This window comes from Fopius arisanus, unplaced genomic scaffold (assembly GCF_000806365.1).
Source record: "Fopius arisanus strain USDA-PBARC FA_bdor unplaced genomic scaffold, ASM80636v1 scaffold00021, whole genome shotgun sequence".
Lineage (NCBI taxonomy): Eukaryota > Metazoa > Arthropoda > Insecta > Hymenoptera > Braconidae > Fopius > Fopius arisanus.
In genome coordinates this window covers 752,093-768,429 of record NW_011887760.1, presented here as the reverse complement: position 1 = coordinate 768,429, position 16,337 = coordinate 752,093, and the positions used below count along the sequence as shown (strand labels likewise).

General features: G+C 39.6%; 4 protein-coding genes across 5 annotated transcripts; 2 read left to right on the top strand and 2 right to left on the bottom strand.

Moving 5' to 3' along the window:
• Positions 1 to 160: 160 nt before the first annotated feature.
• wnd (wallenda) lies at positions 161 to 8,118 on the top strand. 2 transcript variants are annotated; one of them, XM_011301283.1, is made up of 6 exons: positions 161 to 763; positions 1,605 to 1,854; positions 3,511 to 3,800; positions 4,563 to 6,270; positions 6,403 to 6,648; positions 6,830 to 8,118. In XM_011301283.1, exons 2-6 carry the CDS (start codon positions 1,673 to 1,675, stop codon positions 7,095 to 7,097), a joined length of 2,694 nt encoding a protein of 897 aa, XP_011299585.1. In that variant the 5' UTR covers positions 161 to 763; positions 1,605 to 1,672; the 3' UTR covers positions 7,098 to 8,118. The 2 variants fall into 2 exon arrangements, with proteins under 2 accessions (XP_011299585.1, XP_011299586.1); XM_011301284.1 differs by lacking the exons at positions 161 to 763; positions 1,605 to 1,854 and adding an exon at positions 2,835 to 3,373.
• Positions 8,119 to 8,509: 391 nt separating this feature from the next.
• On the bottom strand, positions 8,510 to 10,684 carry LOC105264424 (armadillo repeat-containing protein 1-like). The gene is made up of 4 exons (XM_011301280.1): positions 10,194 to 10,684; positions 9,747 to 10,082; positions 9,462 to 9,671; positions 8,510 to 9,239 (listed from the first exon to the last, which is right to left on the bottom strand). Exons 1-4 carry the CDS (start codon positions 10,293 to 10,295, stop codon positions 9,066 to 9,068), a joined length of 822 nt encoding a protein of 273 aa, XP_011299582.1. The 5' UTR covers positions 10,296 to 10,684; the 3' UTR covers positions 8,510 to 9,065.
• On the top strand, positions 9,973 to 13,179 carry Pdp (pyruvate dehydrogenase [acetyl-transferring]-phosphatase 1-like protein, mitochondrial). Its single transcript, XM_011301281.1, has 5 exons — positions 9,973 to 10,061; positions 10,702 to 11,079; positions 11,231 to 11,372; positions 11,551 to 12,030; positions 12,137 to 13,179. Exons 2-5 carry the CDS (start codon positions 10,960 to 10,962, stop codon positions 12,817 to 12,819), a joined length of 1,425 nt encoding a protein of 474 aa, XP_011299583.1. The 5' UTR covers positions 9,973 to 10,061; positions 10,702 to 10,959; the 3' UTR covers positions 12,820 to 13,179.
• Positions 13,000 to 15,691, bottom strand: Vps4 (vacuolar protein sorting 4). The gene is made up of 4 exons (XM_011301282.1): positions 15,359 to 15,691; positions 15,151 to 15,262; positions 13,725 to 14,809; positions 13,000 to 13,555 (listed from the first exon to the last, which is right to left on the bottom strand). Exons 1-4 carry the CDS (start codon positions 15,380 to 15,382, stop codon positions 13,454 to 13,456), a joined length of 1,323 nt encoding a protein of 440 aa, XP_011299584.1. The 5' UTR covers positions 15,383 to 15,691; the 3' UTR covers positions 13,000 to 13,453.
• Between the last annotated feature and the right edge of the window lie 646 nt (positions 15,692 to 16,337).

The window sequence follows — 16,337 nt, the reverse complement described above, 5'->3', positions numbered from 1 at the left end:
CACCTTGTTCTCTCCCACTCCGCACACGGCGTCCTCGACGACGTCGATACCCTCCACCTATAGCAATCGCCACCCTTATTTTTCCACTCTCTTTTCTCTCTCCCAGCGCCAGACTGTACGGCCCCACCAACACAACCAAAACGTTAGACTCGACGAATTCGAGGGGTGGGAATACTCTGACCACAGGACGCTAGACGCGATTCACATCGGGTCCCAGTGCATTCTTGTCAATTTCATACCAATACCAGTAATAACCATCTGAAAAAGGACATCCAAGGACTGTCCCCGCATAATCAATCTCCGTTACAGAATAACCAGTGCAAGTGCGTTACTCCCAGTGTGGAACATTGCCTTTATATTTAATACGTCTTACGCCATTTTGTAGAATATACACCGACGCGCGTCTACAGCCTGTCAGTTTACAACAGGGTTGAACGATTTTTTTTTTCAACCCCATTCAAGTGTTTGCCGGTTATTTTTGTGATTTAATCGAGGTACGGGGAGTTTCCCGTGGTGATTATCAGTGCCAAGCGTCAGGACCTGTTTGTTGTGACAGAGACCAGTCTCAAGTGTCAAAACGTCAAACTAAGAATTTTTCAATATTTCCGCTCAGTTATTCTCCCATGCAGCCAGGCTTTTTAGTTTTTTTAAAAGTGTTCTAAGGGACTAGTGATTTTAATTGATCGGAATGCTGTAGCACGTGTTTTTTGGGAGATATGAAGACGACCGTAGAAGGAGCAACGACTTCTCATATTTCTTCAAGGTAATTATTAATCCCATAACAATTTATTGTTCTGTATTTTTATTATTCTGTGTATGGATTCATTCTTGCTATTTCGTTATCGGTCTCGATTTTAAGTCTCGATCGTGTCGAGACGATTTATTATGAGGCCAATTCATTAATGAATTGTATTTATGTTCACAATTTTTAGCAGGTGTGCAAGTGTAGGTACGGCACTGTCCACCATGCTGAAAATGTTCCTCTCCCCCTTTCACCCACCGCCACTTGTTTTCGGTTTTCTCTTTTCCTCATCTTCATGGTCAAAATGACCATGAGGGGCAGCGTGGCGCCTCGTCCAGTGCGCCGCTATTTTTATTGTTAGCAGGAGAATAGCCATCTTCTTGGAATTCCACCCTCAGCAGATAGAGTAATCACCGGTGTGGGCACTGATTCCCTTTGCAGTCGTAAAGCTATCTTCCAGGGGTGAACTCGTTCAATCGATCGCCGTCGGATTATTTACGAAAAAAAGTTGGAAAATTTTGGAGATTTCAATGCCTTCGGGTTGACGAATCGTTTGTAACGGTCTCGTATTAATATTTTCACTGAAAATCAATTGGTCAGTTCGTTGTCATTAGTAACGTTCGGGTGAAAACCATTGAAATTGGGCTGTTAATTATTACTTTGATTATTTGGTAAGAGGTGAGATAACGTTTATCGGGAATTTATACTCATAAAACAGGTTATTAACATCTACTCTGAGAGTGACTCATCGCCCTCAGAAGCCCGCGATCGCGTTCCACTCCCTTCCTCCGTTCTATACCTAAACCATTCACCTGTACCAAAAATTCCTATCATTCCGATGATAATGTATTCTGTTACTAAGGTTTTAGAATTATCGGGTGAAGCGGTCGCCATCCTCATCAAATAAGGAACATAGAAGAACAAATAGAGATGAGAACACCCGGAGCGGAAGCGGAGGTGAATCGCTCCCATGAGAGTTATGGCTTTGATTTTCAAACCAAAATTAAAAGTACGTCGACATCGTCATCGCCGATGGCATCGTCCTCTGGGATTATTGTTAATCCACTGGTTTTATCAACTTCGCCGGCTGAGGCTGAAGAATTCTCCAATAGGTGAATTATTCTTTTATTTCTCATTCTTATCATTCCATAATGCATTCTTTCATATTTCATGATACTTATTCGTTTAAAGTGAAAGAAGCATTTTTTTTAATGGAGGATGAATTATTTATAGATGAGTTTCAAATTTTTGCTTTTTCCTTAACTTTTCAGTATTCACTAGTTATAAATCGTCCAGTTTTTCTCATTTTTCAATTCATTTTTGTGGAACTATGAACGATCGCGATGACGTGAGAAAATATAAAATTATAAAAAACAATGTTTACTTGACTTGAGGAGATGAATACTTGTTCTAGTCCTTCTCCTGTCAATTTTTGATTCTTGAGGAATTCAATTAAAATACTTGTTCCCGTAGCACAAAATATTGAATACTGATTATTAATACTTAACGATCTCTCGGGGCAATCTCATGGAATTTAAGAATTACCAGCTCATTCTTTACTCGTACATATCATCGATGTCTCGATCATATTACCGTCTGTTCTTTTTTGCTTTCAATTCTAAATCTAATTTTACCCGTAAATAATAGAGAATGGCTTAAAACATAACAATGTGCCCCATATTTTGCTAGAATATGTGTGTGTACTTCATAGCATATGTGTGAATTTTCCACAAGAGCTCAATTGTCACATAAAACGGAATAAAGTGGAAATCGAACATTGCAAAATTCGGGACAAAATTCGGATTACTTCTAACATTTTAAAGTTAAAGTTGTTGTAAAGTCCTTTCTAAATTATAAAAAGTGAATGTAAACACTTTAATTGGATTACTCCCCTAAAAATGGTGTTCTTGTTCGGTTACTTAATTTAAAAATTCCCGCCATCCAATATAGGTAGAACCAACTTGGCACTTCATAGCGCATGCGCATCGAGCATGATAGCGCTCTCTTTTTTTTTATAGGAAAACAATTTGGTTTTTTTGCATTCCTAAAACGATATCTCGTACCACTCGGCGCTTCAGTCAACCTTAACATTTGTAATTGTGCGTGGCCTGATCTCATGTATATGAACACGACTGTAATGATGTGTAAATTCCCTCGTGTGTAGATAAACTACGTAACGACAGTAGTTGAAAACAACGGGTGTGCGTAGCTCGTGGAATGAATGTCTGGGAAGGTCGTCGTGAAAAAATTCAATCGGAGCAAGTACGATAGTAAATTAAGTTTTAAATTGCAATTGCATTTTCGAGGAGTCGAAATAGTCACCCTGGATTACCAGATTTGCGGGGTCAATCAACGAGATAAGAAGCTGTTTGGGGGGATTTTACCCACACAAGTTCTCGTTATTATTCCCTTGAAAGTAGGAAAAACAAACACAAAAAACTAATTATCTTCCGGTGCCTCTGAAGAGGGACCACCGCTCACTCATATTCATTTTCTCCTATGAGAGAGATATTAAAAATAATCGTATGTGCGCGACAAATGATAAACAATGGTGCTTGCTCGATTTTTCACGAAAAAAGAGCGAGATGATTCGGCTGGCTTACAATTGGGGATTGAAAAAATTACACCCAGGTGAGAAATAACTCTGATATGCTGCTGCTAAATATTTGGAGCACGTCCCTGAGATTTTTTTCTGTTGAGCCTTGACAATTTTCGTTTCTTCTCGTATTCAAGGGAAATACTCATTATCATTTTTTTGGTCATTATAGTATGCTGTGCATCCAAGATGAACTGGGTCAGCTGAGTAACATTGACGTTGGCTCGAATCTCTCTATTGATGGAGTCAAGGACCCCCAGACGATTGAGAATGAGGCTGGATATGATCTTCCTGGAGACTCCAAGAGTGAGAGCTCAGAGGATACAAGTCAGCATGGACAGACTTCAGTGTCCATGGAACCGCAGAAGTCCAGCTGGGTAGAGGGCATCTTTGGGTGCATGAAACCTGTGTGGACCTTCATCTCGAAGCCAGTCGTCAGTGAAAAAATAAAAGGACCGTCAGGTGATTAAATTTCATAGCAAATTACATGAAGTAAAAAAAAAATTTGGTTGAAAATTTTCGAGTGCCAAAACCGTCGCTAGACATTTTCTCCTAGAGTCATTTCCTAGATAATCACCTAATTAACAAATCACCTGCATCACCCGAACCGATTGAATTCACATTTCAATTGTTGATTAGTGATATACTTCGAAGTTAAGGGAAAACATGAAGACTCTTTTTGCGGTGACTGGTGTGCAAAAATGGTCTGGTGATGTATTCTCTTGCATTAATTAATTTTCTGAGTTTTTTTCACGTTTTCTCTTCACTAGCTGCACTGCAAAATTGTCATATATTTTTTGCAGATGTATCGTTATGACAAACCGATTTCTTGATATTTTTCCTCTAGAATAACTTATTCCTGCATTAATTACGCAATTAACGAATCACCTGATTGATCCGAATTGATCGAATGCAAATTCAAATAATTAACGGTTGATTTCCCTCGGTAATGGATGACGTCATGAGAGGAACATCACGAGACATTTTTTACAGAGAATTGTCGTGACAACAATAGATTTTTTTTGTCTTCTTTGAAATGCACAAAAAATTCTCTGATTTTGCGTTCCACCATTTCCAACAAAACAACATCTCTGAAATTCCTCCTCTATTCATGAAGTTCCTACAATCCCATATTACCTCTATTCACAAATTGTGCTTTCCAAGAATTATGTCCCAACTTCTTATCTCATCTCCGTCATAAAACCCAATATTTTTTCTCTCCAGATGACCACTGGGAGATCCTCTTTGAGACAATAAGTGACCTGGAGTGGTTGGGCTCTGGGGCGCAGGGTGCAGTGTTCCGGGGTCTTCTGAACAAAGAAATAGTAGCTGTAAAAAAAGTGCGAGAGCCCCGTGAGACGGACATTCGCCACCTGCGTAAACTGAATCACCCAAATGTTGTTAAATTCCGTGGTGTTTGCACCCAGGCCCCCTGCTATTGCATAGTAATGGAGTACTGTCCCTACGGGCCCCTGTACGACCTCCTGCGAGGTGGAGAAAAAGTTCCCCCACCACGTCTCGTCTCTTGGTCTAAACAAATAGCAGCGGGTATGGCCTACCTGCACGCTCACAAGATAGTTCACCGAGATTTAAAGAGCCCGAACGTCCTGATCGGTCAGGGTGAAGTCGTCAAGATTTCAGATTTCGGTACGAGTCGAGAATTAATCGAGAAGAGCACAAGGATGAGTTTCGCTGGAACTGTGGCCTGGATGGCCCCAGAGATTATTCGAAATGAACCGTGCTCAGAGAAGGTGGATATTTGGTCGTACGGAGTGGTTCTGTGGGAGCTCTTGAGTGGTGAAGTACCTTACAAAGACGTCGACTCTTCAGCCATAATCTGGGGTGTTGGTAACAACTCCCTTCATCTGCCAATTCCAGCAAGCTGCCCTGAGGGCTACAAACTCTTGGTGCAACAATGCTGGGCCGCCAAGCCCAGGAATCGACCCTCCTTCAAGCACATCGAAGTCCACCTCCAGATAGCAGCTATTGAAGTACTCTCCACCAAGTCAGAGGAATATTTCAAAACCCAGCAGACATGGAAGGAGGAGATTCGAGTGCACATGAAGCAGATGCAAACGAACAGCTCAAACGGCTCCAGATACGAGGCTAACTTGATCAGACAAAGGGAGAGTGAACTGAGACACGCTCAGGACATCAGAGAGCACTACGAGCGCAAACTCGAGCTTGCTAATAGTCTCTATCTCGATCTCTCCGCAGTCTGGCTCCAGATGGAACAGCGAGAACGTGATATAAGGAAAATAGAACAGCTGTCTGGGGGCAAGCAGTACAGAAAACGTCTTGTTCATCCTCTCAAGCAGATCAAGGAGAGATTACCTAATAGGAGGAATAATCGAGCTCAATCGAGCTCCACGACACCAACGACACCTCCATCTCCCCAAGACCCACCCACCAGTCCCCTCAAGGCTACCCTCTGCACTCAGTTAAATAATTCAAATCAACCTGAGACTGTTCTCTTTCCCAGTGCCAATTCAAATTCTAGCTTTAAACAGAAGAAGTATAGGCACAGAAGGGTGGGCTCGGGGGGACTAGTATCTGCCAGTCCAAGGTCGAGTCCACACCGAGAAAGAAAAAGTGGAGAATTAAGTCTTAGGTATGTCGATCATCAGACTCAAACTGATATCACAAGTATCAGTGAATCCATCGAGAATCTAGGTATCTACTGTCATTCCAAGGGAGTCCAGTACTCACCTCCTAGATCTCATCCGAGATCTGTCAATGGGAATTGTATGGATGTCGTTGATAAAGGAATATTCGAGGGTATTGAGAACAGATCGAATGGCAATGAGAGGATCAAGGACAGTGATGATGAGCATTTGGAAACGCTGGAGAGAAAAGTCTCGGAAATTATCAATGCTAATAGACTCCTGTCGCCTGTGGACAACGGGAACTGCGATGATGTCACCATGCATGGGTAAATGTTTATCTTTCGTGTATTTTCCGATGTCTTTATTCGTTATAAACACATGCACACACCTCACATTCATCATTCGCGTTTTGGCTTTGTTTTTATTTATTTTGGTATTTCTTTTTGGTTCTATCGTAGCTTACATTATGGTGGTATGGGTATAAATGGGGCCGCCGGAGAGACGAGTGATGAGGCCGAACAGGAGGCAGCTTGTGGGGACGCCGAGGACAAAAATGATAATGGGAGAATCGATAGGATTGGGGAGAATGATAATGACGAGTTTGATATTGATTCTGAGGATGATGGGGGAGAGGAGGGCTGGTCTGATGTAGATGGAGAGATGCCTGTCAGATATGGGTTCAATTATTCACTTAGAAGACGAAGGTAAGAACACACGTGCACAATTTTCATTTGCAGATTCGAAAATTCAAGCTGCCCAATTTTTCGGATTTTTCTATTTTAGTCTTGACGTGATATGAAGAAAACAATAATGAGCAGAGCTCTTCGAAATAGATTTTCTTCAATTTTTAGTTGTTGCTGGAATAATTTTATGTAACCATTCTAGTGCCACAAGAAGACCCATTGGCCCAGGCTGTAGATTGAGAAGAATAAAGCAAAATCCTCTGAACAATATCGATCGTGGTCTAGTATCAGATGAGGAAAATACATCGGAATATTCTCACCCGCCCTCCAGTCATTCGTCGACCCTTGAGAGTAATCCAGACGTCCAGCGGGCTTATCGCAGAGCCACTCGGAATGTCAATAAAACGTCAGAAGCTCCCTACATGTACGTTAAACGATCAGGTGATCGAGAAATAGCTGTAAGCCCTTAAACACCAGTTAGTACGCTATTAATATCACTTTTACGAAGGAATTCCGTATTTGACAAACTTGGATGAGTGCATTTCTCTATTTCTTTTCATTCACGAAATATTGAGCTCTAGCTGAGTTTAGGTGAAATGCACTTATCTTAGTTTACCAATTCCAAGCGAGGCTAGGTGTTATGAGATTATAAGAAACAAGGTCTTTATGCACTTAAAAATGAAAGTATTAAGTTGTATATAGGTATTGGGTTAATTTCCATTTTGTACATAATATTGTTCTTTGGTACAAGTGTAGGTTTGTATTGAGGTTCAGGTGTAGCTCGGTGATAGACGGGAGATGGTTTTTCATTGGCACGGAGGAGTATAAACGATCCTTTGAGATTATAAATCTTAATTGAAAGTATTGAAATTCAGATCGAGAGGTTGTTTATCATTTCTCGTGCTAAATGTCTCTGATATGAATAAGTACAATTACGTGTGAATGACTATTGAATGTCTTTTTATTTGTTTTTCTTTCGTAAAGAATGCATGACTGTGAGAGAGATCAGATTATGTTGACTCAATTTTTTTCGAGTGTTTGCTCATAAATTTTTTTTGTACAAAACAAGAGAAAAAGAAATTATAAATAGTTTGTTTTGTTGCGACGACCAGAGTGTACATAAATTATTAAAAAAATCCCCTTAGATCTCATAAATTTAATAACCTGGCAAAGGATTGGCCGAAATTAATCGGGGCCTTTTGCTCGGGATAAAGTAATAATGGAGGAATAATGGAAGAATCGTGCAATTATGTTTACTCATTTTTTAATGAATAGTATTTATATATACACACGTGCCGCCCAAAATTTATGATGTAGGATAAAATTATTAGAGACGAAATAACAGACGAATCAGTATCTATGTAATGATTTGTAAAAATTCAAAGAATTGTATTGAACTTAGCGAGAATGGTAAGTTTAGAAAAATTGTCAGATCTCAATTAGTTTTGATTTTTTCAACGTTAGCAGCTGAAAATTAATATCTTGAATCCAGTGTATTTAGATTATTAAATTGAACTATTGAGGATTTTATTTTAATGCACTGGAGTGCCTTAAATTCAAAAATAATAGATTTCTAATGAGAAAAATTTAACGAATTATTGTACCTGCGGCAGAGTCAACGAATAATTGCCTTAGAAATTTATATCTTTCGTATAATATACAATTTCGACAATACAATAAATTCCCTTGATATTGTAAACGCACGTCACCCAAGAGAATAAATTATGTACGAAGGAGATTGAAAAATTGGCAGCTGACTTCCCACTGGTTCGTCTCAGGAATTCTTTTCACTGTCTTATGTAGCAGTACGAATAATTTAAAAATAATGTACTTGAATCATTTTGCTCTAATAGTAAAGTTTCTTTACTCCTGATTTCCATGATTTTTTTTTTGGTTTATAATTATTGAATCCCTCTGAACAATCCAATTCAGACGTTTGATGAAATTAAAAAATAAGCCTCTAAGAGTTGTCTTAGTAGTTATCTGTAGGAAGTACTGTAAACTCTCTCATTGAGTAACATCGAGGACATTTAAATTCTATTATACAATTAAGACTTTTGCAGTTATATTATTTAAAAAATAACTCTCAACAGAATATTTCCCATTCATTATTACGACCCAGATTGCTTAAAATGCTCATTGACACAGTCTTCAAAATTAATAATTAATTAGATCATCCGGTCCACTAACGAGATTGCGTGTTAACCCATTGCATGTCTTAATACTGCTTTAATTTAAAAAACAGAAAATTCACCCAAAACTTGATTGAACAAGAAAAATGCTAGATAAAAGGTTTCATTGATGAATGAGAATGACAACTTCAATTCTGCCAAGGAGAGTCATGATGAGGAACTGACTGATGTGAGAGAGTCGTGTTTGCTTCGAGCGTAGGAACGACTGATCCAATTTTATCTGGGATATATTGATCGAGCTGTTATTCACCAGTAGAATGAATTGTGCAAAAATTCAGCGGTTGATTTGTAGATAGTTGAGGCGCTCTGTTTCAGGCCTGTTAATAGGGACACTACCCCCTCTTTCTGGTCCTCTTGGTTGTCATCATCTTCAGGCAAGTATTCTGGAAAATCATTTGATTCTCCGTTTTCTTCACTAGTCTGCAATAAATCATTAAACAAAACCAATATCAAGACCACCATACAAAAGATTTATAAAGAAAATTTTTATTATTCAATAGCTCGACTGTCGAAAGTGACATAGATATATTTTTTCAATTTCAACTGTAAATTACGAGTCTTAAAATGAGCTCAAAATCGTTCTAATTGCATCATGTGGTTATGAGACACCAAGAGTTCAAAGTCCCTCATCAAAATACTCACCAGCTTAACTAAAAATTCTTGATTGTACTTATTTCTGGTAACTAATCTCGCCTCCATGTTTTGAGTGTTCTCCTGTATTGCCTCAGCAATACATTTTGCAGTAACATTAACTAAAGTCCTCATAGTGATCCTTTGATGTTCGACATCAAGAACAAGCGAAATGAGACCCTCAATCCTAATGAGTGTAGCCTCCAGTTCAGCTCTGGTTTCCTTAAAGAAAAAAAAAAAATAATTTTAGCCATAAAGTTATCAATAATCAATACTTCATCCAACAGCCTGACTCACGGGTAACAATCCGCTGACATGAAGTACAATAACATGGGTCTTGAGTTTCTTTGGTTCAATAACTCTCCTACACCGACTCCTCAAATTATAAATAGGCGGTTTCATCCTCTCAATATCATCTCTGACGCTCTGTGCCTGTTTCGCCAATTTCGGTGCATCAATACAATACTTGTTGATAACAGCCTCGAGTGCCTCTCGAACCCCAAAAGTCGAGGTTATGTGAACATAATTTTCAACATTTTTCGTGAATATCTCGAGAATATCAAGCGCCAGCTCCACAATATCAGGATCAGATACATCGAGAACGTATGCGAGGTAAGAGAGAACTGTCCTGTCCTGAAAAACCAATACTCCAGTGAAAAAATCTCCCACGGACCAGGAAAAATCCAAAGCCAAAACAGAACCAAGCCAAAAGCCTTGACAATCCATATGAAAATAAACCCTGACCTTTAAAATAGTGTCATGGTTGGTAAAATCATCAGCGAGTTTCCTGTAGGTCTTCAGGGTGACCAGGAGCTCCTTGGGATCAATTGGCTCCTCACTTTCCATAATATTTATATCGCCAAGAGCCCCACACGCATAAATCACCCTCTAAGCCTATTTACCGAACAATCAGTGTAAAAATAATTGAGATTCCGATATTCTCTGGTCTGGCTTATCACTGCTTCTACTTCTCCTCCCCCGCAACAGCTGGGGCGAAAGACACCACTTTGGAGTATGTGAAAAGAATATTTCGAATGTTTGAGAGGGAGCCACGCGTAAACTACCCCTCCCTCCCTCAAACCCTTGGAGGGTTTTGTTTTTTCATTTTCCCTGCTCCTTCAAATCAGCCCTGCATTCATCCGAGTTTTCCATGACATTCGCTGATATTCGCCCTTGAATCATTCATGCACAGCTCTGTTCTATTTATAGACAACTGTTATGAAATTACTCGTTATGATTTTTTTTTTTGCAGTTGACTTGGGGGCAGTCGTTTTGATGCACTTGGGATAATTACGGTGGAGTGATTGGTGTTGGATTTAATCAACGGAGGAAATTCCGATGATTTGTTAATTGATTTAATCTTGGATGGGTGGAGCAATCTGGGAAGGGATCGAGATCATCTTTCTAACCTCCAGTTTCTATATGATAACCATGTGGCGAAAGAGCGGAGGCTGAGGACAATAAACTGTGTCAATTGCTGGGATTTTATCGAGTGACGAGTCGAGACGATATGGTGATGAGAGGTGGATGGATTCTGCTTAATAATGGATGCATCATAAGGAGAATTAGTGATAGAATTAGAACTGGTGCTAGATGGTACGCGTCATTGCCAAAACTTACGCCTGAGGAGGTAAACAATGCGTCCGAAATAGATTGACAAATGTTCGAGGGTAATTAATCGATCGATACAAAGTTTGAGACGTGCAATTGCTCATTAATTAGGGACGGCTATTTCAATTTTTTTGAGGCGTTGGTACTGAGCTCTTTTCGTTTTTTTTAAGGTGACGAGAATTCTGAGGACGAATGAGTTTACGCAAGAATTTGAGGGAGGACAGCCGATTAAGTATTATGATAGTAATCAATTGGCCTCGAATAATCCTCTGGAGGATGCGAGGGCTGAGGGGAGGTGTCGGTTGACTAATGGTGAGGATTACGTATCTAAAATCTTAAAATTTCATTTTTTCTCTTTCATTGTCAATGATTTTTTAAAATATTCATTATTCGAGTATAAAAGAATCAATTTAGTCCCGCTTCCCGGAATTCTTATGGACATTTTCAACACCGAGCATAATCAGATTAAGATACTGCTTAACTGTTACAGGATTACTTTTCGGAATTTTTGATGGACACGGGGGCAACTCCTGCGCTCAGGTCGTATCGAAAAGATTACTCCACTACATTTCCGCGTGTTTACTCCCTCAAGAGATTCTCCTTGACACCCTCAAAGAATCGAAGACTCCGGAACAGCTCCGAGATCACCTCCTAGAGAGTTTTCATAACAAAACTGAATTTGTGCCAGAGATCGGAGAACTGTACGGGGAAAGTTTCCTTTCGTTTCTCAGCAAAGTGTCTCAGAAAGATGGGGATAACGGTGGAATTGAATCCGATATGGAGACGGCTTTTCTCAGCTTAGACAACGATATTTCTGATGAGGCTCTGAGAAAAGTCAAAAGACAAATCGATGCCAGAACTCTTTCAGTCGCTATGTCAGGAGCTGTAGCGGTTGTTGCTCATGTTGATGGACCTCACCTTCACGTTGCTGGAGTCGGAGATTGTCAAGCAGTTCTAGGGGTGTACTCAGGTATAGAATAATTTTCTCGTGGATTTTAATACAGTATTCCCTCGATATTTTTAAGGCTGAAAGAGCTCGAGTAATTTGGTCTTATATTTAAAAAAAATCTGTGCAGAAGACGAAGGTTGGTCAGCGAAATTGCTGACTGTAGAACACAACACAGACAATCGGGAAGAAGTCGAGAGAATACTGTCAGAGCATCCAGAGAATGAGAGTCGAACAGTAATAAAAATGGATCGTCTCCTGGGCCAATTGGCCCCCCTCCGAGCTCTTGGTGACTTTCGATACAAATGGAGCAAGGAATTAATGAAGAAGATAGTAGTGCCATATTACGGGGATGGAGCTGTACCCCCGAATTACCACACACCCCCCTACCTGACGGCAAAGCCCCAGGTGATGTATCACAGACTAACACCAAAGGACAAATTCTTGATAATTGCTACTGATGGTCTGTGGGATTTACTATCTCCTCTTGAAGCGGTTCAACTTGTTGGTGAACACATGCGGGGAAAGCTCACGCTGAGTTCATGGAAACCCCCAACTTCCAACATGAAGCTGTCTGAAATCAACGGAATGCTGCAAGAAAGGAAAGAGGGGCTGAAGAAGAAACCCTTGGATGATAATGCTGCCACGCACCTTCTCAGGAATGCCCTCGGGGGCACAGATCATGGCATTGACCATGCTAAAGTCTCACAATTTTTAACGTTACCCAACGAAGTCGTGCGGATTTTCAGGGACGATATAACCATAACTATTGGATACACTGATACCGAATTTTTGAGCCATTGTTCATCGTAGAAATATTTTTTTTTCAATAGATTCATACATTAATGCGTTGTCTTATCACATTATGTGTATTAACATAGATATGTCAAAGATATTTGATTTCTGTACATATTTATTGCTGTAAGCTTTATTGAACTGTCATGTGATGTATTGGACATGCCACTTTTATTTGGGATATCATAAAAATTTACATTGGAGAATAGTGGTGAATTTATTCTAGTGTGTCACAGATAAATATACATATATAATGCAATTTCATTGTTCTTTTCATTAGTTATAAAGTAGAATTGTTAAACATGTATAATAGATTTACTTTATCCACTCGTGAGTTTTCCTTCGCTCTCGGGGCAAAATAAATACACGAAATTATGATCAGCTGATCTAAATTCCCGTTATCACATTTACAAGTAATATTATGATCTGTTAGTATCTTCCTCAAGATTAGAACTATCTAGTTTTCATTTTCTTCAAAAATTACATGATAAAATTACTAGATCAACAGGAGGACAAAAAGAGGGTAAAAACAATTCAGGCGTTTCATTGATTCAAGAGTAGTTTTCTTCAAGTTTCCATTTAAGATAAAAAATAAAAATCTTGGTAAGGCGAGATAATTGGGTGGCATATAAAAAATATTTTGCCAAGGCGTTCAGCCTTCCTGGCCAAAGTCCTCCCTGAATTTTTCTAATTGCGTTATGTCTTCCTGGTTGACAGTTGGACGGGTCGTTGCAAGAGCCTTTAACAAGTGTTTCTGCAATAAAAAATGAATAAATAAATAAATAAATAAATGAAGGCTCGTGGCTAGAATTCAACATAACTGTCATTCCAAATGTTTCTATTAGACCCGTGGTTCAATTATTTAAATTTTCACAACTTGAACAATTTTTAAAATAAGAAAAATTAAATAATGAATTAATTACCATGGTAACTGGAGCCTCGAATAGTTCATCACTCTTGACGTCAGTCCAGCTCATTTCAATAGCTCCAGGATCTCCAGGAGAACAAGGAGTTAGCAGATTATCGACAATAACCGAAGGGTCTTTAGGCGAGGGTCCACTGACCCTCTTGAAATGAGTAGCACTCTGTACAAGTCTGATGGGCTCCATGAGAGCCTCGCGAACAATTACTCGTATATCATCGCCAGAGTAGCCATCAGAATCACTCGCCAACTGCTTGAAGTCCTCCTCCGTCAGGGTATGAGCATTCTGCCTCAGATGAAGCTTGAACATTGCAGCTCGTGCGATCTCATCTGGCAGAGGAATATGAATACGTTTCTCAAAACGTCTCCTGATGGCAGCATCTAGGACCCAGGGTGTGTTAGTAGCCCCCAGTACTAAAATCCCATCATTATCACTGCCAACCCCCTGCATCTGCACCAGAAACTGAGTTTTAATCCTCCGCTCAGAGTCTGACTCATTGTCACTCCTCGACGAGCACAAGGAGTCAATCTCATCAATGAAAATTATACTGGGTTTCCTCTGTCTTGCGAGATCAAACAGATTCTTGATGAGCTTGGCAGACTCTCCCTGCCACTTGCTGACTAAATCCGAGGAAGAGACTGATAAGAACGTGGAATTGCCTGCCTCTGTAGCAACAGCCTTAGCAAGGTAGGATTTTCCAGTGCCTGGAAGACCGAACAGCAGAATTCCTCGCCATGGCATTCTCTTGCCTTTGAATAGATGGGGGAACTGAATGGGGAGGATGACCGCTTCTTTCAGGGCATCTTTGGCTGATTCCAAACCAGCAACGTCACTCCACTTGACGTTTGGCTTCTCCACAACTATCGCTCCTTCCAGCATGTGCTGCAGTTTCTTCTTCTCAGGGTCAACCTCGGAATCACTATCCCCACTGTCGCTCTTCTTATCCTCCTTGGCGCCTTCCTCACCCGTGGCCACTGGCTTCTTCTTGCCCTTCTTTAGGTAGGCTTTTAGTTTCTCTGCTCTGTCGAGGTACTGCTGGCATTTTTGTCGTATACTGTCCTTCGCACGTTCACCCTGGGCTTCGTCTAAATATGAAATTTCAGTTATTCATTGGATTGCAGATATTACAGTGCTACAATATATATTCCCGAGATTTTTTTCGACCGAAAAGGAAGAGATAAATGACAATAAACTGAAATATTATATATTGTTAAGAAATAATAAAGAATATCTACAGAAGAATTTCAATTTACTGTGAATTTTAATAATTTACAATTAATGTTGGTTTAGCCGATCGTTAAACTACTGCCTTGAGTTGTTTAAAGTCAGATAAATGAAATTCGATATTTTTGGCATGAGAAAGATTGATCCACTTGCATATGATCAAATACTTTGGGTCAACGTTAGGCAATGAATGATGACTAACACTTGATGGAATGAAGGAAGTACTCGACTGCGTGTTCATAGTACTTCAATGCCTCCTCGTAATTCTTCTTCTTATCCTCTTCAGTGGCCTTTGTCACCAAATCAATGGCTTTCTGCATTACAGGAGAAAACAAAACAGATCGGGGGCATTAGTGACAACGAAATCGGCACATTATTCCCCTGACACTACGAATGGGAATGATAAATACCTGCAATATCGTGCCACCGGCCATTTTTCGATGTAGTTTTATAAAAAACTATGATCACACTTGATTATTAAATCGAGAAACACATGAAGGAAGTGAATGATGATCTAAAGGCCCCTGCAAAAGCCAGTTTGCTGAAGGGTTAATTATGATCACTTCCTATTGATGAATTATTTTTGGAGATATTTGACGTACGGTCGCGCAATTGTTATCTGCGGAGTAGGTATTGGGGTTAGAACATTATTGGTGCCTTTCTGTCAAATGAAATATAATCTTGTGAATACGACAAAATGGTAGACTCTTCAATAATTGTGACTGCATCTATATAGTATATAAACTGCGGCTCGATTTTCAAGGACTTCAAGAATATTTTGTATGTTCACCTCAAGAGGGCTGCGAATAATTGATAATTTCAATGGAGGGTACTCTCTGATGATTCACAACACCCCAAAAAATTTTACCCCAAAAAATAGATTGGCATGCCCTCCCTTTTGTGGGGTCAGTACTAAAATGGTTGGAGGTTTTAATTTTATGGAGTCACTTAAATTTTTTGCCCCCATGTGACCCTTAACCAAGTCCAATTAATCATTAACCAAATCCAATTAACCCTTAAACAAACCCAATTAACCCTTAACCAAGTCCACTTAATCCTTAAACGAATCCAATTAACCTTTAACCAAATTCACTTAACCCTTAACCAAATCCAATTAACCCTTAACCAAATCCATTTAACCCTTAATCAGATCCACTTAACCATTAACCAAATCCAATTAACCCTTAACCAAAAAATATCAGGAGAACATGAAAATCGAAGAGGTATTCACTGAAAAGGGTTAAGTGGATTTGGTTAAGGGTTAATTGGATCTGGTTAAGGATTAATTGGATTTGGTTAAGGGTTAATTGGATTTGGTTAAGGGTTAATTGGATCTGGTTAAGGACTAATTGGACCTGGTTAAGGATTAATTGGATTTGGTTAAGGGTT